The 24304-nt window shown below is 49.0% G+C and overlaps 1 protein-coding gene across 1 annotated transcript in view; it reads left to right on the plus strand.

Annotated features, from left to right (window-relative positions):
* Positions 1–364: 364 nt before the first annotated feature.
* The window catches only part of SRRM4 (serine/arginine repetitive matrix 4), a 154947-nt gene continuing 131007 nt past the window's right edge, over positions 365–24304 (plus strand). The window contains exon 1 of the mRNA XM_004464683.4: positions 365–1104. Within this exon, the coding sequence (XP_004464740.1) occupies positions 974–1104 (131 nt within the window). The 5' untranslated portion in view covers positions 365–973. The remainder of the gene's footprint in view (positions 1105–24304) is intronic.

Consider the following 24304-nt stretch of genomic DNA (forward strand, 5'->3'; position numbering starts at 1 on the left):
ATGTCCCTTACAGCGCCGCATGGACAGATGTAACGCTGCGCCCCTCCGCGGGCGCGGGCCGGGCTCGGCAGATGGCGAGAAGCTGAATTGGGGAGGGATTGTCCATCAGATGGCACTTTCTGGGCGGTGGGGATCTCACGGCCCCCGGGCGCATGGAGCAACGCAGGCGACCCCCCTTTGCCCGTCTCCCGAAGTGAGAGGGGCGGATTGGTTTGGGAGGATAGGTTAAGTTTTTTTGCCTCTCCTTCAATATTAGGTCCTCTGCAAGACTTCTGACGGGGTTGAGAAGGGAGGTGGTCGGATCCCGAAGGCACGCAAGGAAGGCGGGGCTGGGGCCCGCTGGAGGGGGAGGAGAGGGAGCGCTGGGAAAGCAGATTCTCCTGCCGGATTCAGTTTGGGGTGCCGGGATTGCGTCGCAGGAGGGTCAGCGCTGCAACTCTGTCGCCCTGGGGCCCGGGTGACAGGCGCATGCCCCGCCCTTTCTCCTCCCAAGACCTGCGGGCTTTTGTTATGCAGATGGCGGCAGGAGGCTGAGCGGGAGGAGGCGGGGGCTGGGGGGAGGAGGAAAGACGGAGAGGGGGGAGGAAAGTGCAGCTCGCGCGACCAGCCTCCTCTTCCAACGTCACATTGTGCGAGAGACAAAACCCGGGCGCGCCGGAGCTCACACGCGCCCGCACACACGGTCGACCCCATCGCCTCTGCTCTCCTGGCGCTGCCGAGAAAGCCAGCCCTCGGCCGGCTCAGGGAGCAGCCCAGAGCCAGCCCAGCAGGGCAAGAAAGCCGGCGGACAAGCCTTCTTTCTCCGCTGCCTGCCCCGACTGAGGCGCCCCCGCCCCCGCCCTGAACCCCTTTCTCTCCCTCCCCACCCCTCCTGTTTCCCGCGGACGGGGCCCGGAACTGGGTGCGCCCCGATTTGGAAGCCGCGTTTCAGCACTTCGGACAGCGCCCGGCCCCCGGCCCCTTCGGGTTGGCCATGGCGAGCGTTCAGCAAGGCGAGAAGCAGCTTTTTGAGAAGTTCTGGCGAGGAACCTTCAGAGCGGTGGCCACCCCGCGTCCCGAGAGCATCATTGTCGCCAGTATCACGGCCCGCAAGCCTCTGCCAAGGTAATGACCTCCTTCCCCCAAGGGGAGCCCCTGGTGATCCTCCTCCTGGCCCGTGCCCCAGAGCCCTGAGGGGTGGATATAGGCGCCTGGGCCAGGGCGTCTGCCTTTTCCCGGCACTGCTCGGTGTCTCCCGCTGGACCCTGGGGACTCACTGCTTGTGTGGGGTGGGAGCTAGCAAAGAGCAGCGGGCTCTTCTTGGGGAGGGGCACTTGACTGCTGGCAGCCGCGTTTTGCTTTCTTAGGATCGGCGGTGACTTTCTTAGGGTGACTGAGAAACTTTTCTTGGTGTCACAGGGCTCAGAGGGCAGGAGGGGGAGGAAGGAATGGTGGGTCTCTGGTGGATGGGATTGTTGTACAAGAAGGGAAGGTGAGTGCTTAACTAGCTGAGGCAATGTTCAGAGACAGCAGCCCGTTTTTATACTCAGCTCAGAAACTAGCGAGCTCTGAACATTTTGACAAAAGCCCATATGCTGCTCCCTCAAATACACCCAAAACAGCACCCTCCTCCACGCCTTTCTGGTGGCTGCTCCAGAATTCTCTCCTCTTCTGCACCCAAACCCAAGATTCTGAGCTCAAGAGTCAGGGAGGAGACTCCCAAGACCATGAAGACGATCTTGGAAGAGTTTTATTCGATTATTCAAAAGTAGCTGATTGCTTTGAACTCAGCAATGGCGGTGGAAGTGGTGAGAGGTCGGAAGAATAAGGGAAGAAATTCAAGGGAGGAAGAAAGAGGGAGAACAGGTTGTGGGGCAAAAAGGAGATGAGGTGTGTGTTGAGGGGGGGGGGATGGAGGCATTCCAAGACAGAAAAATCCAATTCTTTTCATAAATCATTCAATTTAGAAGAGTTTGAGAATGAAAGGGAAAAGGCTGTGCCCTCTGTCAGGGAAAATCAAGGCAGTATGAAAACCCATCTTTTGCTGGCATTGGATGAGTGGTTCGGCAGGAGAAAAAGAAAGAAGTGGCCCAGGGGGGACCACTTGGGAGATTGATTAATCCTGGCAGGCTGCATTAGGGAGTAGATTGAAAACATGTCTTGAAAAGTGTTTCAGAGAGAATGCCTGTTCTGCCACAACTGAATCTGAACTTTCCAGTGTGAATGGGGTGGAGGGCTGATGGGATCGGATCTAAAAATCACACCCAGGCTGGAGAACTTTTCCCTTCACCGTTTGATAGAGACTTGGCTCATACAGGTCTCTAGAAAAATGGGTGCACCGTGTTGGGGACGGATGGACTAGAGACCTGATGGGCCAGCAGGGTGTAGCAGGCTGCAAGAGGCAGCAGCAGCCAGTCTTTGCGGACAGGAGGGAGGGGACAGGCACTGACACAAGCTGGAGAAGGGGAACAATAACACCAAATGCTATGGAAAGCAGATATTTCTCTGCTTGGAATGGATTTCTTTGTGGAGAGTTTTGACGTCAGTGGTTTTACCTCTGAGTTTCTGCCATCCAGTCTACCTTTGGAGTGCACATTCTGTTGGTACATCAGGTGCTGCGTTGACCAAAGGAAATGCCCTTGTAGAAAGGACCAGAGAGGAAATTTCGTCAGAAACTAGATGGGTGGCATTTGGTCCAGAGTCTTCTACCTGTTTCAGCAGTGCAGGGAGAGGAGATCAGATTCCTGGCAGTGTTCTAATGCTGAAAAGGCCTGTCTATTGCCCACCCTGCCTGGTACCTTCATCCTTTGCTTCTTAGTGTGGTGCTTTCATGCCCATTTCTTGTTCAGATTCTGAATTGCCCACAGGTCTCTCAACCCCCATGCCTTCTGTAGCTTTGTGAAAATCCTGACTGAATCCATCTGAGATTCTCACAGTAGCCACCTCTTCCTGGACCCACAGGCGGCACCTCACTCTTGGTGTCTTTTAATATCTTGGGTCTCCTTCCCCCTGGAAATCAGTCCTGAGTGAAAGTGTGAGCCGCAAGCCCCTGATTTATGTCAGGCTGGAACAGGGGATCTTAACCTTTTTTGTTCCATGGACCCCTTTACCAGTCAGGTGAAAACCCACAGACCCCTTACTAAGTCCACATTATTCTGTGCAATAGTTAGTAAATATATCACACCACCCACACCAACCCATCCCCACAAGAATAATGTTTGTTTGTTTAATTTTCAATTCAAGTTCATAGACCCCTTGTTCAGAACCCCTGGGCTGGAAGGATCCTCTTCAATACTTTTGTGATGGGCATGGTCTCTCAGTAGAAGAGTCTAGTTTTACAGATTTACTACTGGATTGGGGGTAGAAATGAGCAGGGAGCATTTGTATCAAAGTCCTCGGGAAAGGCTGGGTTGGGGTTGCCTTTGAACAGACTGGCTACAAAACCTGAAGCCTCCCCATTCTCACCCAGGCTCGCCACATCCAGTGACAGTCCATTTCCATCTCCTTTCTGATGTACTTCTTACTAAAAGGTGAAAATGCTATGTTTCCAAAGTAGAGCTCTTAGGGGGGAGGACCCCGGCATAGCATCTCCTCCCAGTAGCTTCCTCTGGAAGCAATCTAGGGCTCGGCTGCATCAGAAATGTTGTTTAGTTCCGTGAGTCAAGCCCAGCTCACAGGCAGCAGATCTGCCCAAGTAGCTGTCTGCAGGGAGATGGGGGAAGGGACGGATGAACCACCAGCTGGTCTATTGGTTACACTCTTAATATGTGTTTATAAATGAGGGCCACCCCCTGAATGAACTCCTCCAGGATATTTTAAGTCTCTCTCCAAAGATAATTTAGTACCAGGACAGAAGTATACATTCGGCTGGAAGCATTTATTCAATTTGCTGATTTCACAGCAATATGCATACATCATACAACTGCACTCCAAGCAAAACCTCCCCTACTCCTCCCTCCCCTTCCTCCCCCACCCTTGAGGCATACTTGATGAGGCAATAGCTTTATAATGTATCAAATTGCAAGCAGATGTCTGACTCAAATGTCAGAACAGTGAAGCAGAGTGGGAGGCAGTATATCACAGTGGTTAAGAGCTCAGCCTGAGTGTCAGACAAAGCTGGCTTCCCGTCCTGGCTCTCCCATTCCCTTGCTGAATGTCTTGGGTGAGTGGCTCGACCTTGCTGAGCCTGTTTCGTTATCTTTCCAAATAGGAATAAGAATATTTGCCGCCTCAGAGAATGGGTCTTGAGGTTTGAGTGAGGTAAAGTACTCTTCCCAGCATGGGGTGCCTGGTGGATATTTGATAAACTGTGGCTCTAATAAAACAAATATTGCAGAGCTTATGGTGGCAGAAGGAAATCTACGATTTCTTCCAGTGTTTTGTTCTCTGTGGGTACCCGTTTCTCCCCCCCAGCTAATGCTGATAGTAAAAATGGTAAGATTTCAACTCCAGACAGGCAACTAACTACACTGAGGTAGAATTATGAGGCATGAGCTGGAGGGGGCTGGAGGGGAGAGATCTGCTTGCTCATTGCCTCTCCCTGCTTTCTGATCTGTCACTTGGGAGTGGTGGTAGTGAAGGGTTATCCCGCTTCAGAATTCTTATGGAGCATTCTTTTGGTTTGCATAGAGGTGACGTTGTACTCAGTCTAGACAGGGTTCAGACTCTCCAAAAGTCACAATTTTAACTCCTGGGTTCCATCAAATCTAGAATCACTAAGTAATTCTTGGTCTGAACCAGAGCACAGTTGAGAGTGAAAGGGGTTGCTGGTTAGTAATTATTGCAGGACAGGAGACCTAACAGGGACTATCCCAGACAAATCAGGATATAGGTTCTCCATTGTCAAACCTCATGCTATTCCAGCTGGAAGGGAGCCAGCTTAGCTCAGCAAGATACTTGAAGTGGCCCCACCAAAGAAGTCTAGTCATTTTGCGCGGCGTTAAGTTCATTCTCTTTGTGAATTGCTTGGTCCACAGGAGTTTGTACTTAAGAAGTTTCTGTTCAGAGTGAAACACTAGCATAGGCCAGCCCAAGCCACAATAACGATATCTACGAATAGCAGCTAAAGACTTAATGAACATGCAAAAATCACTTGAAATTAGCATATCAATTGTTTGTTAATACATGAGTGTGTTCATAAAGGCCTAGAACTGGCATTCCCTTTATATCTCATTTGGCAAGTTATTAATTTTCTTGGAAAATCCTTTCTGTGCAAAATAGTTTAGAGCCGATTTCAGGCCAGTCCCCATCCAAAGGATCATAAATTCCAAACTGTTAGAGATTGTACCGCAGGAAGGGAAAGATAGCCAAAATGGAAGGCAGGGAAAAAACGCCTTTGAATCATTTAATTCAGACTCCCCTTTGTGCCAAGAGATCAGTTAACACATTTGTGCTGAGTCCATCCCCTGGAGCTGGGTGAGGGGCTGTTGGGAGCCGATTTCCCAACACCCTGTGTTCAGAGCCAGTGTACCCAGGGCCACGGAGAAGGCTTGTCCTGCAGAAGAATGAACGTTTTTCTCTGGCAAGCGAGTTTATTGCTTGGGTCAAACCTTTCTCCTTCTGAAAGGTGAAATCTGTTGAATGAGGTACAAGGGTCAGTGGGAGATCTTTTCTGACACTCTGCTGTATTCATTTGGCAAACATGGTACCTTAGAGAACCAGGGTGGGGTGATGCTCAGTGAAGGTTGGATGCATTAATTGAATGAGGACCCCTGGTCCAAAACCACCAACAGATTAGCACTTACCTAGCCCCCTCCCCAATCCTGACCTGATGGGGACTCTGAACAATGCAACCCAAGAGAGAGACACTGCAAATAGGATTGACTCTTGCTAGTGTACATCTGGTTGGCTGGGGAAGTAGACATGTCAGCTGGCATGGGGCAAAGGGGAGCTTTAAATGCTGCCTGAATGTGCCTTTTAGGTGCAAGGGCTAACTCATCCCTACTCTAGACCATCTAAAGGGGAGGAGGTGGCAGGAGCAGATGTAGCTCAAGTGGTTGAGCACCTGCCTCCCATGTACAATGTCCCAGGTTCAATCCCCAGTACCTCCTAAGAACAAACAAAAAAGCCCAACTCTCATTGGGGAGTGGATGTAGCTCAGTGGTTGAGTGCCTACTTTCCATGGATGAGGTCATGGGTTCAATCCTCGGTACCTCCGTACAAATAGGAAAGGGAGGCGAGGAATCCCTAAAAACCTAACTCTTTTCATGGGAAAAGAAGCCTGGACTGTGCCTTCTGCTCCACGAACAGCTCAGGTATAGCACAGGGACACGCCACTTTTAAAATAGCCTTTCTTTCAGAATGGCTGTATTTACCTTCTGTGAGATGGAAGCATTGGCAGGAGCTTAACAAAACCAGAGTCCTTTCATTGTTTGTTCCTATGTCTTTCTCTGACCTGTGAGAGAATATTTCTGAGATGGAGGTAGTAGAGTGTAGTGGTTAAGAATTTGGGCTCTGAAGTCAGAAGCACCCAGGCTCAAATCCTGCTTTGCCATTTCCTCACTGTGGGAACGGCAAGGCACATCCCATCTCTCTGCCTCAGATAGTCATCTCATGGGGTGGTAGCAAGAGTAGAGAAGGATAATTTGTACAAAGAGCAGGGCCCAGCGGCTGCAGGGAGCAAGCCCTCCAGGAGCAGGTGCTCCTGTTACTGTGACACAGGCTACCTGGTGACTTGCAGAGGGGGAAGGGCCAAGTCCCTGGAAGCCTCTGGGATGCTGGGGTCCTTGGCCTTGCCCATCCCAATGTGCTCTGTTCATTCTTGAGCTTGGGCATTCCTGTGGCCACTGGGGACTTTTAGACTGTTTAGAAAATCACACACACACACCCCGCCATGGCAGACTCATCGAAAGAAAGGTTTCTCTTTCCTGTTGGCAAACTCTTCTTGGCTACGTGAATTTTGCAAGTGAGTTGACCTTCTCAGTCTCGGTTTTCTCATCTATAGCACCGGGCTATTAATAGCAGCCACCTCCTGGAGCTGCTGGGAGGACTGAATGAGTTACTTTATGGAAAGTGCTCTTTGGCACTCAGTAAGGGCTCCGTCAATGTTAGCTCATGCTATTAATAATAAATTACACTTTTTATTATTACTCCATGCTGGGCCCTTTCGGGAGAGAAAGATGAATGAGACGCAATCCCCCCAAGTTTAGCGGCAAAGGTAGACACAAAAATGAGGAGGCATGACAAGAGCATATAAGAAGGAATAGAGATCACACAGAGGAGGCAGAGAGCCCGGCTGAGTCAGGGAGTCTCAGTTATATCCTAAGTTATCTGATCTGGACATCAGGGATGATTCTTTCTGATCAGCTTTACCTACCAATGCAAGAAATCAGAATAAATGGAGCCATTGTCCCCAGTAGGGTCTCAAGAAAGGTCTTTTCTTTTCCCAATAATGCAGGGGGCTCTGGAAGGAACCACCTGCCCATGGAATAGAGAATTCCCAGCTCCCCTGCCTTTGGCTCCGGGATGCAGGCTCTGGGGTGGGCGTCGGGCTTCTCATCCTTCATGCTCTAACTGGCTAATATGAAATCCCATCTGCCTTCCCTGAGCCACCCCCAGTGATGGGACTTGGGGTGACTCACAAAGGTTGAGGATATCAGAACCACAGGGGAATGAAGCTGCATGTGACTAAAAAAAAAAAAAGTCGTTTTACTTTCATTCATTTTTTCAACAATTTCATTGTGCTCCTACTCAGTACAGCAGTGAACCACATGCAGTCCTGCTCTCACGGGCAAGAAGGACAATGAAAAAAACCAAACCAATACATAATGTAATGCCAGATGGTAATAAATGCTTTAAAGAAAGGTAAAGGGGATGAGAGGAGGGGCTGATTCCTTGGGCGGGGCAAGCCAGGAACTGGACGACGGAAGGGGGCAAGCCACGAGGGGAACTTATGGATTCTTTTTCAAAATTGCAGAGGGGAAAGTGTTCAAGCCAGAAGGAAGAGCATCTCCAAAGCCAAGGATTAGCATGGAAGCAGGCTAATCGCCTTTGAGGAATAGCGAGGAGGCCAGTGTGGCTAGACCAGAGGGAGTCAGAGGGAGAGGGACAGGCAATGATCCGCAGGACGGAAGCAGGAGACAGACGGGGCAGTTAAGGACTTCCCAGATCCTCTGCTCCCCAGCCGGGAGAAGGGGCTGCTTCCAGGTGGACTCCTGCTCTCAGGCAGGGTCGTGACGCCACTCTGCTTCTCTTGGCTCCTGTCCCCTGGCTCTAATGCAGTCAGGGATGACTTTGAACGGTGTCAGAAGCTTGACGGGGGCCCTCCGTGTGTTATGGACAAACATGAAATTTGCAATCTCTCTGATTGTGATCAATCAGATTAGGACATTGAAAGAAGACACTGTTTCGACTGCCAAACAGCAGTGACAAATCTTGTTTCCACGGCAGCGAGGGGTCGGTCTATCTCCCGTATCCATGCATGCAAACTTCCTTCACCCCCGAGAACACCTCTTCACTGCCTGCTCTTGAAGCTACATTCTGCTCTCTCACGCTCTCTCTTTCTCGTTCTCTCTCCGTTTGAGATTTTGCCGAGGGAGCTCCCGTATGCCACAGCCTGTGTGCGGAGCTCCATGAAGTAAAACACCGAATTAAGATGTCATCGAGACAAAGCCAAACCAAACACAGGAACAATGCCGAACCCTAAAACACTCATTAAGTAATTCACGTCTACGTGTGTCTGTTCAAAACAAATATTAAGATCCTCTGGACGCAAATGTTTCTCATCAGGAGAATCCCCCAGTTGCTGGATTCCCAGGGCTTACATCCTGCTGACAGCCGCGTGGACTCACCAGCCGATGATCAGTTCTCTGGCTTCACTAAAAGCGAAGCTTAGGCAAGTGAGCTGGGAGGTTCAAGGCAGTTAGTTACCACTCCTGGGGGAGGAGAGGTGCCTTCTGGGATTGGCGTGTGCGTGCTCCTGGCAGGTGTGCACGCTCACTCACGTGGGAGTGTGTGCTGACCTCCTAAAGTTCCTATGTGCCCCGCCCTGGGCTAGACATGCCATGTCTGTACCCTGACTCTGCGTGCCCCATAACTCTAGGAGAGAGGTATTTTTTAAAACCCTATTCTACAGATGAGGAAACTGAGGCTCAGAGAGTAGACGTGACCTGCTCAAGGACGTGAGGCTGGTAGGTCAGAATTGGGATGCATTTCGTAGATGAGGACCCTGAGACCAGGGAGGTGAGGTGTGGCTTGTCCAAGGTCACAGTTTGTGAGGGAACCGGCATCGGAACTCAGGTCCTTCCAAGGGCAAATATGTCCTCTTGTACCTGCTGTACTTCCTGTCATCGTGGTTTTCAGGTTGGGGGCATTTTTGTTTTGTTTTGCTCCTCTTGTTCTATGGACACCTGTCCAGTCTGCTTAGGGAAATCACTATTGTAATCCCACCCATACCCACTCCAGCATACGGGCTTTCTTCACCCTTAACCCCTTAGCCATCCTCCACATCGAGCCAGGGAACCTCTTTGAAAAACAAGTCAGATGGTGGAAAGCCTGCCCCTCAACCCCATCCTAAGCCCTCCACAGCTTTCCCACTAGGTTTTTTACTTTTTTCAAGATTTATTTATTTTCCCCCATTCCTCTCCTCCCACCCTGCTGCTTTTGCTGTCTGTGTCATCTTCTCTTCTCATTTTCTCTCCTCTAGGATTCACTGGGATTCAATCCTGGAGACTTTTTATGGGGCACTGGCTCACCACAGGGGCACTCACATGGGCACTGGCTTGCTGTGCAGGAACGCTTTCTCTTCTTCTTTTTCATGAGGAGGCCCCAGGGACCCAACCCAGGTCTTCCATATGGTAGGCGGAAGCTCTATCACTTGAGCCACGTCCCCCACTACAGAGCCGACTCCCCGCTGAAGCCTCTCCATCTCTGCCAGGCCCAGCCCCTACCCAGGATCATTTCTAAAACACGGCCCTTCATTCTCTCTGCTCAGCTGCACCCAGCTCCTTTTAGCTACTCAAATTTTCCACGCTTCTTTCTGCCACAGGGCCTTTGCACATGCTGCAGGGACGTGCTCCCTCTCCCTTGGTGCCTAATTTATACCAATTCCACTTTCAGATCTCCACTCAAGTCCCTCATGCTCAGGGGCTCCTTCCAGGGTGCTCCAGTCCCATCCCCCATTATCAACTTTTCCTGTCACCCCAGTAACTCTTCATGGTACTCGACACATTTGTAATTTTCTATTGATTTGTGAGATAGGTGATTAAAGCCCTGCCTCGCCCAGTCGGCCGTGAGCATCATGAGAATGGGGACCGTGTCTGTGTGCCCACCATTGGATCTCTTTCGTCTGACACACGACAAGGGACTGAACAAATGTTGGTTGAATGTGTCAACATAGCACTTCCCCCTCATCTAATCACACTTACGAGTAATTGTCTGATCCATACAGAATTGCCAATATTCAACCTCTTGGACCCACAAAAACTGCAACGTTTCTTCTCTGATTTGCAGGAAAAACGTCTGGACTGCTAAGGGTGGGAAACCCTGTCTATCTTGTTCCTCGCTATATCCCCAGTGATTAGCACAGCAGCCTCTGGTTGGTCATCTTTAAATATTCATTAAATGAAAATTAATGAGGGCAATACAGGCTTAAGTACATTATACAGGGGAGGAAACCCAGAGACCCGTGGAGGTACAGCAGCAGAAATTTAGAACTGAAAGGACCTGAGATCATCCAGCGTCCTGATTCTACACGTGGAGACAGGGGAGGCATGCAGGCTGTGTTTATAACATGCACGGTATAGTGGAAAATAGTGCATATATGTACTTAATAAATAAATACATGTATATTGATTGGGGTTTCATTCTCAGTGAATGAGTGAGTTATGGTATTAGAAACCTTTGGGGCCCCAGATCTCATTCAGCTTCTCACTTTACATAGGTGTAGAATGAGACCCACAAAGGGGGAGGGATTGTTTCCAGCTGTGGAGCAAGCGGGCGTCAGCCTGGGGTGAGCTCTGGGGTTGGTGGAGCGGCGGTTCCTGTTTGGACTTCCCTGCTGCCCTTAGGTGACCAGATATCTGCTCCCTCTTGTCCCTCCCCGCACCAGGAGATGTGGCCCTCTGCCCCACCAGGGCCTCCCGTGGCATATGCTGCCCACAGCCTGGTCTGGGGCCCTGGGGGCATGTCCATCTGTGCCCAGCCTGTGCTGAGCAGAGCAGGTGAGCAGCTCTGGCTGTTCCTGGGCTCAGATTTCAGAGCCTCCAGCTGATAACAGACTTTTGTTTGGCTGCCCATCTGCCCCAGATTCCCTTCCCTGCCCAGGTGGCAGGTGACTTGGGGCCCCAGCCCCCTCCTGGAGGAGTTAAGTGTCTGAGCAGTGGTGCAGCAGGGGCACTGGTGCCTGTGAACAATTTGCTTCCGGCAGGAACAGTGGGAGGTCACCATCCTCAGAGCACTTGATGTGGTCAGTTCTTTACAAACCTTCCTCACCTCATTGGGACATTTAGTCTACAGTCACAGGATGGGATGGCCAGAGGGGACCTTGGGAGAACTCAAATACAGCGTCTTCACTTTACAGTGGGGCATCAAGGGTTAATGCCAGAGCCACGGCTGGAATAGGAGCCACTGACAGCCAGTCCAGACTCCACGCTGCTCAGAAGTCCTTGGGAAAGAAGGCAGGTCTACTCCCATTTTACATACGGGACGAGTGAGATTCAGACATGTTTTGCCCAGAGTCACACCATGAGATAAAGGTGTATCATTAGTCTTGCCGTTGCCGGGCATGGACCACTGGGCCTTCTTGGCTCCAAGTCCAGGGCCCTCACCAGATCTCTCTCTGCCACCAAGGGCTTGTGCACTGAGCAGGAATCCCGGGGGGGGGGGGGGGGGTGGTAGTGGCATTGGCAGAGCGATCCCCAAGCCCTCTCTCCCTACACCCTATGACTAAGCACAAGCGTTATGCCCTTTTCAACCACTTCCTGAGCGGAGCGTCTCATAGAGTGACTCCCTATCTAATGGTCATGGAGTGATGAGGGATGGGTAGGCCCCCAAAACTGACAGGGGACCCAGAACTCAGGAACCTTAGGAAGAACCACTATGGCACGTCCTCCCTGAGGGGGTCTGGTTGAGAGGAAACAGACTGCAAACTGCCGCGGGGGGAATGGGGGTCAGGAAACCTTCCTTCCGTGGGGAGTCCTGGTTCTGTACGAGCCCCATCAAAAGGCCTCTTGGCAACTCAGACTTAGAGGCGGCCTTAAGAGTCTCCTAGTCCCACCCTCCTGGACTCTTCATTCTACAGAAGGGATCCAGCTCAGAGCACTTCAGTGACTTCCCCGAGATCTCATAGTCAATGGACGCCGTAGCCGAGGAGGTTATTGTAAGCACCTGTAGGTTCTAGGGAAGACACAAAAGAATGAACCGGATGGCCACCCACTGGCCATTCCTCCAGAATACCGGCTGTTCCACCCCAGATCTACGGCATTTAAGGCCCTTTAACAAATCAACTCCCAAAGTGCCCCCATGTGATGGTTTGAATGCAAGATTTGATTCCAGAGGAACGCAGACTGGAAGTGCTGCCGTGGGGACCCCTCCTTGGTGGCAAAAGCAAATGCCATCCAAGCAACCCTGGTATTTACCACCCCACTCCTCTCTCTTCCTGGAAAGTTTAGCTGCTCTACACCCCCTACCCCAACCTTCAACCCTAATAAAAGCAGTGACTCCCGGGTACCCAGCAAGTACTAGCTACCCTGCAAGCAGAGTGGCAAGAGTTCCAGCTCTATAGCTCATGTGCCTGAGTTTTCATTCTCTTCCACCACCTGCTAGCTGTGTGGCCCTTGGGCAGCTCACATTGCTGTCCTGAGCCTCAGTGCTCTTAGCTGTGAAATAAGGGTGACAATCCCTCGTTTTGGGAGGTCACTGATTCCTGCTATAATTGACCATTCAGACTCATATTCACAAAGGAATCCTCTCAATGGGTGGGTGGGGGTTGAAAAGACACTGGGATTATACCCCTGACCCCAAAACTTAAAATCCTAAATCTCAGAATTCATGGGTCTCAGCCACCATTTTACAGATGGAGAAGGGAGGTTCAAAGAATTTCTTTTCTAAGATGACACAGATGTAAAGCCTGGCTGAACTTGGTCTCCCAAATCTTGGGAGTTCTTTCCAAGACATCTAAATGATTGTGATCCCAAAGAATTCAAGCATTTCTTAGGATTGCTTTTCTTCTCTGAAGCCTTTTACTATGAAGATTGGAATGATCCCGTGTATTCATTCCTATCAGAAACAGAATCACAATTGTCATGATCCCTTTTGCTTTAACTTGCAGAAAGACAATTCACATCTCCCTTCTGATTGTTCACCCATGCCTTCATCCAGCATTGAGCTTCCAATACACGCAAAGCATAATGATATTTAAAATCTTATCTCCCTTCAAGTTGCTTTTGCATCTTAGTTGGAGAGATATGCTATAAATAACTAGCTATTACCAGGCAGGGCAGAAGCTAATATTGCCAGAAAAGGGAATAAAGGCCCAGGCAGGTACATTGACTTACCCAAGGTCACACACATTAGAGCAATGCCATACCCTCTTAGACTAAGCCCTATGCTGGGTAGTTTGGAGTTATTATTTCACTGATTTCTCACCCTAACTCAGTCCAGTAGATAGCACTGTCTTCTTTTTATAGATGGCAGATGAGATTCAGTGAGTTCTAGCACCTTGGCCAAGGTTATCACCTCATCAGGCTCAGAGGTGGGATTAGAGCCCAGATGCACTTGCTACTATCGCCTGTGATTCTCTCCCACCCAATACTTTTTCTTCCCCAGGGGCAAGGTATGGAACTCAGATGACACTGTGTGACACCAAGTTGTTCTGCTCCCAGGTTTCTAGGGGGTCCCTTCAGCAGAAGCTCACCCCAAGACCGGGCTTGGGGAGAGAAGGGAGACTGACGTCTTGGAGCAGGTGATTTGTTGGCAGGGTGTTGATGATCCCCTCCCACCACTACTGGGAAATCGCTCAGAAGGAATCAGCCCCCTGGGATGTGACTTCCATGCAAGAAGTGCTCTTCCCAGCAAGAGGATTATTGAACCTTATCGACATCCGTGGAAGAGAGCTAACCCTCTGACCAGGGCACAAGAGCTAGTAGTGTAATAGTTAATCATACGTGTTCTCAGCCAGAGCTGAATTCAAAGATGGCACCCCCAGAGGGCCACCAGCTGCACAGTACGTGTTGAGGCAGGAGTGGGGTAGGGGGTAGGTAGACATTTAAGCACCAGGATTTGCCAACCTTGTGCACTTCCTTGCATTTACTTGTAGAGTGGGTGGAATCATCCTTATATTGCAAGGCCCAGAAAGGTTATTTTACTTGCCCAGGGTTGCCCAGCTTGGGAGCGCTCCGGCAAGTGGCCATCACTCCACACGCGTTACCATCGCGATGTCCATCCTCCCAGCTCCTGTGGGACCTTTCTGGCCTCTTCTCTCCTGAGCCCAGAAGTGATCTCTCTCTACTCTGGGGAAATCCTTCTTTTGTGTTTCTTCAAGACTCTCTCCTATGTCCATAAATCCTCTTCCCCTACGGGCTTTGACTTTTACGAAAAGCAAAAGCTGGAATCATTCTCGTTCCCTTCCTCTTTTCAACCCTGATTGATGCATGCTGCCCTGAGGCAATAAGGGTAGAGCCTACACCTGCTTAAATGCTAAAAAAGAAAAGGGGAAAATACAGGGAAGAAAAAGCAAATAAATCAATATCTTAAAATAGCCCCTTGCACATGAGATGGGGACTATTATCTCTGATTTCCAGGAGAGGAAGCTAGAGTACTAGGATGGTATGTGACTTCCCTAAGATAACACAGTCGGAGAGTGGGTCCAGGATTTAACCCCAAGCTTGTAAGAATCCAACAGTCAAGATTTTGACCACCAGGTCATACAAGACACACTACCTGTGAGGGAAAAAAAAATTACCAATTTTCTAGAGAGGAGGAGTGACTTGCCCAAGTTCATTCATCAAGTCCACAGAATGGGATCCAAGTTAGTTGATTAGGGGCACACCAGTCAGTAATGGCACTTAATGGGTACCACCTCCATGCATCTGTGCCCAAAGAGCATAAGGTTCTCTCTTTGGGGAGGTTAAACCTGAAAAAAAAATACAGAGAAGACAGGCATTCCCTACCGGGTTAGCAAAGCTGCAGAACTATGCGACTGAGTAGGTAAGGACTGGGTGGCAAAAAAGTTTCATAGAGAGTGTCAACAACATCATTCATTTAGCAGTTGCCTGGGGCACTCTATGGAGATGGCTTTGGAGGCTACATCTGGGATCAGTATCAAGGAGTGCTTTCATTGATTAATAATGTCTGTCATTGGCACAGGAAAGGGAGGTGATAGCACGGGTGCTGTGTATTTTTCATTCCTGGAGAAGGGATGCTAATGGCTTTTGAGAGGATCGGATCAAGTACCAACTCTCGATGCTGTTGGTGCCATGCTCTTTACATAATTTTCCTGATTAATGTTCCCTGTAGTCTTGTGCAGTAGGCATTACCACCCACATTTTAGAGAGAGAAAACAGAGCCTCAGAAAGGTGAAGTCACCTGCCCAAGGCTACAGAAGCTGGTCAGGGGCTAACCAGCTCGACACTTACTGTTAAATTTGGTAACCATCAGGTTGATGAATAGAAATGTCAATAGAGGAGCAGTCCCAGAACCTCTTAATGAGGGTGTGAATGTATATATTTGGCTCCAGGGCTATGTCTCATTTTTTCTCTGTTCTTCCCGCATCTAACATGGAGCTAGGGCACAGCTGGTGCCCAGCACATGTTTACCTAGAACTGTGAACAGGCACTAGGCTAGACACCCTGGGAGGGGTGGCTTAGAGATGAAAGAGATCTGGTCATTCCTCTAATGGGAATCATCTAGTCCAGTGCATGGCCCAAGCCAGGTGTGCAACAAATCTTTGTTGTTGTTGTTTTTATTTTATTAATATTACATTAAAAAAATATGAGGTCCCCATATACCCCCCAACCCCCTCACCCCACTCCTCCCCCATAATAACACTCTCCTCAATCATCATGCGACATTCCTTGCATTTGGTGAATACATCTCTGAGCAGCACTGCACCTCATGGTCAGTGGTCCACATCATAGCCCACCCTCTCCCACAGTCCACCCAGTGGGCCATAGGAGGACATACAATGTCCGGTAACTGTCCCTGCAGCACCACCCAGGACAACTCCAAGTCCCGAAAATGCCCTCACATCTCATCTCTTCCTCCCACTCCCTACCCCCAGCAGCCACCATGGCCACTTTCTCCACACCAATGCCACATTTTCTTCGATTACTAATCACAATAGTTCATGAGTAGAATATCAGTAAGTCCACTCTATTCCATACTCCATTCCTCCATCTGTGGACCTTAGAATGGTTGTGTCCACTCCACATCTACATCAAGAGGGGGCTTAGATTCCACATGGATGCTGGATGCAATTCTCCTGCTTTCAGTTGTAGGCACAAACCTTTGTTGACTCAGTGAATGCTGGAGGAGTGGGCTGCTGGGTGGGATCTGGAAGACAAAACAGACAATCTGGGTTAATGCGGGGCAGGAACATTCCTTATGCTCTCTGGTGGGGCATGAGGAGCCTCAGGGTGGTGGGTTCTACCAGAAGGGACCTGCCTGCCCACTGCTGACTCCAGAAACGCCAAACTAAGCAGACACATTTCATGATCTCCCCAGGCAAGTCAGGGAGCTGAAGCGGGTGAGGAGGAGGGCAGCAGCCTGCCTGGAAGGAGCTATTTCTGGTTCTGTGTCTGCCAGCAGGGTATGGAAGGCTAGCAGTGCCGGATCTGCTGCTGGGGCTCTCCAGCCTCATCCTGCTTGGAACACGGAAGAGGAGGGAAGAGAAGGTAGCAGGGAGAGGTGATCCCAGGGAGCCTAATCCTCTCCTGCCGCATCTTGGCCTATGTTTATGTTTAGTGTGGGGTGATTTATATTACCTGCAGAATTGGCGTATTGCATTTTTAAAGAGTTTCAAATGATGAAACCAGTAGGAGATGGGTAGAATTCGTTTTCTCTGTTTCACAGATGAGAAGACTAAGGCTAATAAGGTTCTTTATAACAACAGTATGATGTCAGAAATTGCATTGGGTATTTTGTATGTACTAACTTTTTTAGACCTCACAATACCCTATGAGACAGGGAACTATTCTTATTTCCATTTCAAACATGAGGAAACTGAGGGTCAGAGAGCACAGTCTCGTCAAACCCAGTCTCATCTGATTCCAGAGTCCATGCTCTTAAACTGCATGAGATACTACCTCCTTGTCAAATAAACAATTAACTCATTAATTAAAAATTTGCAGTTATGTAGTGTTACATGTTTTCCAAATGCTGTGTATGTATTCTTGCCCTTCAGCTGAGTTCTAGTACTATAAGGTAGGTGGAACAGGTATCGGTTTTCCTTCACATCCGTTGACACCTGGAAAATGATGCTTCAAGTTGGGAAGGCATTTCCTTTCTGTGAAGTGTACTGCAAAGTCATCACTGTGCTGTACTGTATTTCACTTCACAAGCCTCAATTTACTCATCTATAAATTGGGGGAAGTAACTCTCTTCCACGGTGGCTAAGTCATCATCCTAGGAGATGAGTCCCTGGCACATTGAAGAAGTACAATACACTGTAGCTACCAAACTACATGGCCTGTCTGTCATTGCACAGGGGTGAGCAAATACTGCTCTTGTTGGTTCTTAGGATAAGAGTGGGCAGTTGCAAGGCTGCTGGCTGGAGTTAGTCTGGTCATCTGTAACTAGGAGTGACACCAACACAGGAAGTAATCTCAGCATCTCCTCCTCACCCCCTGGGTAATGAGCCACTGGCAGAACCCTTTGCTGTGTTAGGAACCACGAAATATCCCAAGTGTTTGACCCTAGTGGACCCTGTGCTAAAGCAGAAACCTGGGTGGTGGTGGATTCCATTTGGCAAGGACAGGCAGGAGCTTTAGCCAGGATCTGGGTAAAGTGTTTCTAGGTGTAAGAGGCACCCATAGGAAAACAAAGGCAAAAAGAAGAACTCAGAAAATATATTTACCATTGGAAAATAGATTTTGTGATTACAACTCATCTAGTCATGCCCAGCCTTATCCTTGGGCTGTGATTATATGTGTTCTGATTTTTTTTTTCAAGAAACAGCTAGGGATGGAGGCATTTCACCAGAGTCTGACCTAAGTAGAAGTTTAGCATTGTCCAAGTATTAGGGTTATTTGATCAGTGGGGGAACCTAGAGAGGTGGGGGCTTTCTTTCACTCTCGTCTTTCTTATGAACCCTTCAGCTCATTGGACTCCATTCCTAGCACTCCTTTTCTACCAAGGAACATGTTCTCTCACCATGAGGGAGTGACTGCTGGCTGTGTAGACCATAGGATTCAAATAAGAACAGATGTCATCATGGATGTTACATGATGTCCTCAAATGGGGACAATGTAGTTAGGGTAGATAAGACCAAAGGTTATAATAGATAAACTCTGGGATCTCAATAATTTAATAAGATAAATTCATCTCTTGCTCATATCTTAGTCCTTTGTGTGTTGGAGGAGGGCTTTGCTTCATTAGTTCATGTAGGACCCATCTTCCTAACACAGCTTCAGGGTTATGTGGCAGAATCCAGCTGGAAGCTGGGGACAGTAAATTGCTTTTTTATTTTAAGAGTTATTTTATTTTATTTATTCCGCCCCCCCCTTGGCTCTTACTTTCACTGACTGCTCCCCGTGTCCATTTGCTGCATGTTCTTCTGCATCTACTTGTCTTCTCTTCAGGAGGCACCAGGAATGGATCCTGTGAACTTCCAAAGTGGGAGAGAGGCACTTAATCACTCGAGCCACCTCAGCTCCCTGGTTTGCATGTTTCTTGTTATCTTTTTCCTCTGTGTGTCTTTTTTGTTGCGTCATCTTTTTGCATCAGCTCTCCACGCAGGCCACTTCTCCCATATGGTAGATGAGAGCCCAATCTCTTGAGCTGCATCCGCTTCCCCCCACTCACTCTTAACTGCCTCAGCCTGGAAGGGACCCACCACCCTATTTGCATTCCACTGGTGAAAACTAGTCACAAGGTCCCACCTATGTGCAAGAGAACTAGAAAGTATAGTCTAGTAGTGAGTCTTGTTGGAAAGGCCCAGGGGGCACGTGTTGGTGAACACATAGCCAGCCTCTCCCACAGATGGGGATTGCTTCTGATTCTGGGAATCGCATAGGGTGGGCATCTGGGGCCTCCCTGCTAAGTTCTTTCTCCAGGTGGATGGAAGAGGGTAGGAAAAACAATAGCAACAACTATTTATTGAACATTTACAGTGAACTGTGGACTATGCTAAATTCTTTGCATGCATTAATATATATAGTACATTAACTCTGTCAAGTATGTATTGTTACTCCTTTTTGATAGCTAAGGAAGTGAGGCCCTCACTGATCCACATCACACAGCTACAAACTGCTGGAGCCAAAGATCTGAATGTAGGTCTGACTCTAAAGCCTGCACTCCTAGCCACTAGCCCACACTTCCCATGTGAAGTGCAATCATCAAAATGTTATTGAGAGGACTAAATTAGTGATAGACAAGGTGCTTACCCAGTGCCTGGCATGCCACAGTGCCAAACAAATGTCAATGACAAAAAAAGAAAATGGACAAAACATATTCATCTCTTGGAAGGTTTCTCTTTGATTTTGGGGGAGTCATCCCCCCCTGATTGTTTTTCCTTTGCAGGCTGAAGGATAGGGGTGTCCCATTCATTCACTGGTGCATCCAGTCAGCGTACTTATTGAGTGTGTGTTATGTTATATGATGGCGTTAGGCACTGGGGATGGGACAGTGAACTGGATACAATCCCTGACCTCAAGGAGCAGGCTTGGGTGCAGGACTAAAGGCATTCATTCTTCCAAAATCCTTAGGTGGTCTGAGAATGGGTGCCAGGACTATCAGACACTTGGGCATGTGGGAAGACTTTGCTAGTTTGTGGTCAAGGACCAGGGGCCTGTGGATTGAGCTCATCCGCTTAGACTGTGCTCTCCTCGTTCCTGTCCCCTCCACCATCAGTGCCGTTTGTTCAAAGCCCAAAACTGGAACAGCTCTGGACCCTCATAGTCTCCATCATTGTCCTAAGCCCCAGTACCCATGGCCATGTGGCATCTTTTAATTCTTGGTCCTCCACAGACATGCTGCAAAAGACTGAAGTCAGCAGTTGCGTAGATGTCTGACTTTCAAAAATGAGGGCAATTTTATATATGTTTTCCATTTCTATTTTCCCTACTCTGTTTCCCCCAAGGGTTTGAGATTGTGAAACAGGCAAAGCTGCCAGAGGTTATGATGCAGGAGAAGTCACCGAGTAAAAATGATGTGCCTTCCATTCACGGATATCTACCTGTAGCTAAAATACCACGCCCAGCACAGCTCCAAAAAGAAGCCCCCTGAAGAGGTAGCAGAGAGATCAGAGGGGCACTGGAAGGCCCCGTGTCCTCCCAAATCCCTTAGGGGCTTGCTGCCGTGGCTTGAGATTCCACCATCACTTCCTCTTCTTTGGAAGGGAGCACGGCTGCACAAAGCCCCCATCACAATGCCCGTGAAGAGCCTGTGAAGGCATGCACCCAGCTGCACCCACTGAACACAGCAGCAGAGGTCAGATGCTGAGCCCCTTGGAAAGGAGAAGGCAGGACCCTGGGGGCAGGGACCCAAGAGAGGGACATCTCTTAAGGATGGGGCAAGGTCTGGATTGGGGAGGAAAGTATGGCTGGCCTTGATGACACACATGAGAAAGTGTAGCGGGGAGCAAGGGGGACTCTTGGCAGCCAGGGCACAGAAGGAGGGCATTGGATATCAATAAAACAAGTGCACTTTTCAGGCACTTCTGCCAAGGACAAGCCCCAGGTCTAATAGTTTCTTTCTTGCCTTCATTCCTCCCTCCCTCCATCCCTTCTGTCCATAAAAGTGCCTTTAAAGTGCTTCTGAGGGTCACACACATCTTCCTTTGTGCCTTCTCAGAAGCAGACACGTCGGCACTCCTCGACATGCTTGCACAGGACCAATGTTTTATTTCAGGAGATCATCACGTGGCTCTTCGGATGTAGCCTACCTCGAGTGGCATCCCAAGAGGAAACTTGGATTCTCTGCATTCCCCTTCCCCTCCCAGCCCCCTGCACCTTCTTGGTATGGGCAATAGTGGGAGAAGGTTGAAGGAGTTGATAGATCTCTACATCCATTTTCAAATTAGAGATGATAATATTCTGAAGGACTTTAAGGTTCTGTGCTCCTTTGAGTCATGGTTCAGTGATTCCACATTTGTAAGCTTGTATGGCTCCTCGTCTGAGGTCCCCTGCTTCTGATGGCCGCAGACGCCATGAATTTAAGCAGAGGAAAATTTGCCATGAAGTCAGCAATGCTTGCACTTCAGAGTCCCTCACTTACGTGGTCCCCTTCCAAGGCCCTGAGAAGGGTCCTAGAAATGTGTTCCCATTGTGATACGTTCTTGTAAAATCTGAAGATGCAAGCTTTCTTAGACATAATCAGGTCTGCTGGCTCTTCCCCAACTTCCCTCCATGCCACTTTTCCCAGTGTTGGATGATGTCGGCATAGCTACAGGCAGTTTGGGATCTACTAAGGGAAGTTGATTTGGGTATACAGTTGATTCAGTGGATATATTTATGTGGTTCACAGACATTTGCAAGCATGTCCTCCACTTTCATATCACAACTGGACCTTTGGACCTCTCAGCTACACGCCCCCTTCCTCCTCAAAGCCGCCTAAACAAACCATGATAGAGGAGACGCTGAATTAGCTTTCTATTCTCTCTGTGGATGATATTACCAAATTGTCAACTGAAGAGGCAATTGGAATTTGCAGTCAAAAAGTGGAGAGGTGTTCCAGGCTGTTATACTCCAAACACAAAAAATGACGTTGTATTCTGGATTTTGAATGCTTGTCTAAGCTTTTAAAAATATGGAGTGTGTTGTGATTTCTTCTCTTTCTGAATACTCACTTTGGAATTTAATCTTGGTTTTGAAATTTTACATGCTTTTTCTTATGGAAGGCCTCCAAAATTGCAAAAGCTTTAGGCCCCGCACAGCTGGCTATGCCCTTTGTTCTGAGATTCCGAGAACGTAAGATTCTATGGTTTTTATGTTCCACAGATTCAAGGTTTGTCCTTAACTGAGCCTTGGGGTCACTCCCCACCACTCTGATACCCACCTGCTCTAGGGCATGGCTCATTATACATTTGATTCCCAGTCTTCACAGTCCCCAAAGCCTCCCCTTAGTGCCCAAAACATTTGTGGACCAGGGTTGTGAGTTCCAAGGAGGTCCCCAAAGCACTGCGGCTTCTGATGGCATCTGTTCCAGAGAAGGGGAGGGAGGCTGCAGCAGAGAACTTTGGGAAGAGACCTTGTTTTCTTGGGATTTATGCATTCACTTGGATCCTGTGATTCACAGGTCTGTTGGGACAAGCAGCCTCCTCTTAGCAAAAGGAAGGTGAAGGCCAGAAGGGACTCCACCCTTATTTTACAACAAGGAATTTGGCCCAAGTGGTCGCAGAACCTGGTCCAAGCCCATTCAACTGGCCAGCAGATAGCCAACCTCAAACCCAGGAAGGAGACTCTTTACACACTACTTCCCATATTCAGAAAGGAGAAGCATCACAGAGAAGGCATTTTGCTTCCTGCTGAAGAAGTGGGGGACAATTTCAAAGACAGAAGTGGGGTTGATTTCCCGAGCTTGAAAAATAGAAGTGTCTTGGTTCCCATCAAGCTGTGGACTCTTCTTCCAGGATTCATTTTCCTCTGATCCCTCCGCTTACCCCAGGTTCCCCACTCATTATCATTTCATTGCATTTCGGGGCACCCAACTAATTCACCCAGAGAAGATGAAACACGCTGCTAGCACCATCATAGTCCCTGGGGCTTCTGATTCCAGCGTTTGCTGTTGCATGAAAGCCTAATTTGAAATAAACATGATAAAAGTTTCACAACAGGCTCCATGTCAGCTCCCCAAACTCTGGCTGATTCTGGGGAGAGAAGGAGAGGGAGCAATGGGGAGCAGCCAGCTTTCTGGAGCACCAGGCTGAAAGCACTCAGGGGATTAACACTTCCCTGGCCAGAGCCTAGAAAGAATGGATCCTGGTCTGTCAAAGCCAGAGGGGCCCCATTTTAGAGGTAGGAAAACCAACAGAAACTTGGCTGACCCTGGGATCTTTTGACCTGATAGATGGAACAGTCCCTGGGGAGAGTGTAGTGCATTTTGGAATCACCAGGGGAGCTTTAAAAAATACCGATGCCTGGCTGCCAGGCCCAGACATTCTGATTTGATTGATTTGCAATGAGACCTAGGGTTGGGGATTTTTTTAAAAGCTCGCCTGGTGATTCTAATGATCAACAATTATTGGGCACATCAGTTGGTGGTGAAGAGATGGGGAGATCTATGTTTCCATCTCAGTCCACTGTTTTACAGCTGTGCCCTTCAGCGTGATCATGTGGGCCTTCACTCCTGCATCTGTCAATTGGAGCTCAAGGTCATGCCTGCCTCCTGCAGGGTCAAGGTGAGCGTTAAGGGAGAGAATGTTAATTAGTGCCTGTCAGATAGTAAGCGCTCAGTCCATGTTAGTCTTATCGTGATTGCTGTTGCTATTGTATTACTAATTTATATACATACATCAACACGCCAGGCCCCCAGGCGAGGAAAAGGGGGATACAATAACAAATCCATTGATGGCTGAGTTAGGAGACCTGATTCTCCTTTGGACTGTTCTGATAGTCACGGCGCTGTGTGACCTTGAGCAAACCTCTTAACCTCTCTGAGTTTAGATGCCTCCTCTTGCCAGATGGGTCTCACAGCCCCTGGCCATCTACTGTCCAGGGGAGTTGTGAGATTCCATTAGGATAATGGATTTGAACAAGCTTTGAATTTGGGAATGCACCAGAGGAATTTGAGATATTATGATTATGATGGTCATTTCATCCCCCTGTGCCCCGACTGGCCCATCTGTTCTGGGAGCTTTCGGTTCTCTCGCTGCTGCCTTTGGCTGCCGGTCCTGAGCTGCTCAGCCTGACATCTGAGCAGGTTGCAGGGAGGATTCTGTGCCTCCCCCATCTGCCCCTCGAGTTAACTCATTTCTCTCCACTTTCCATCTACCAGGAATCGCTGACTACAGGGTGAGAGGAGGCAGTGCTGGAGGGGAAATGCTGCAGCAGCCCTGCTCAACTTCTTTCCCTGGGGCGGAAGTGGGCGGAGGTTTTGGATTTTCTGCACTGGATGGATTGGACCGTCCCTGTGAGATCTTTCCAGACAGACCAGCTCATGGGGCCCAGTGGTGAGGCAGAGCAGGGATTCGAACCCGCTTCCTAGACTCCCAGCCCACAGTGCTCTTCTGCTC

The sequence above is a fragment of the Dasypus novemcinctus genome, chromosome 19, assembly GCF_030445035.2.
Source record: "Dasypus novemcinctus isolate mDasNov1 chromosome 19, mDasNov1.1.hap2, whole genome shotgun sequence".
Classification (NCBI taxonomy): Eukaryota; Metazoa; Chordata; class Mammalia; order Cingulata; family Dasypodidae; genus Dasypus; species Dasypus novemcinctus.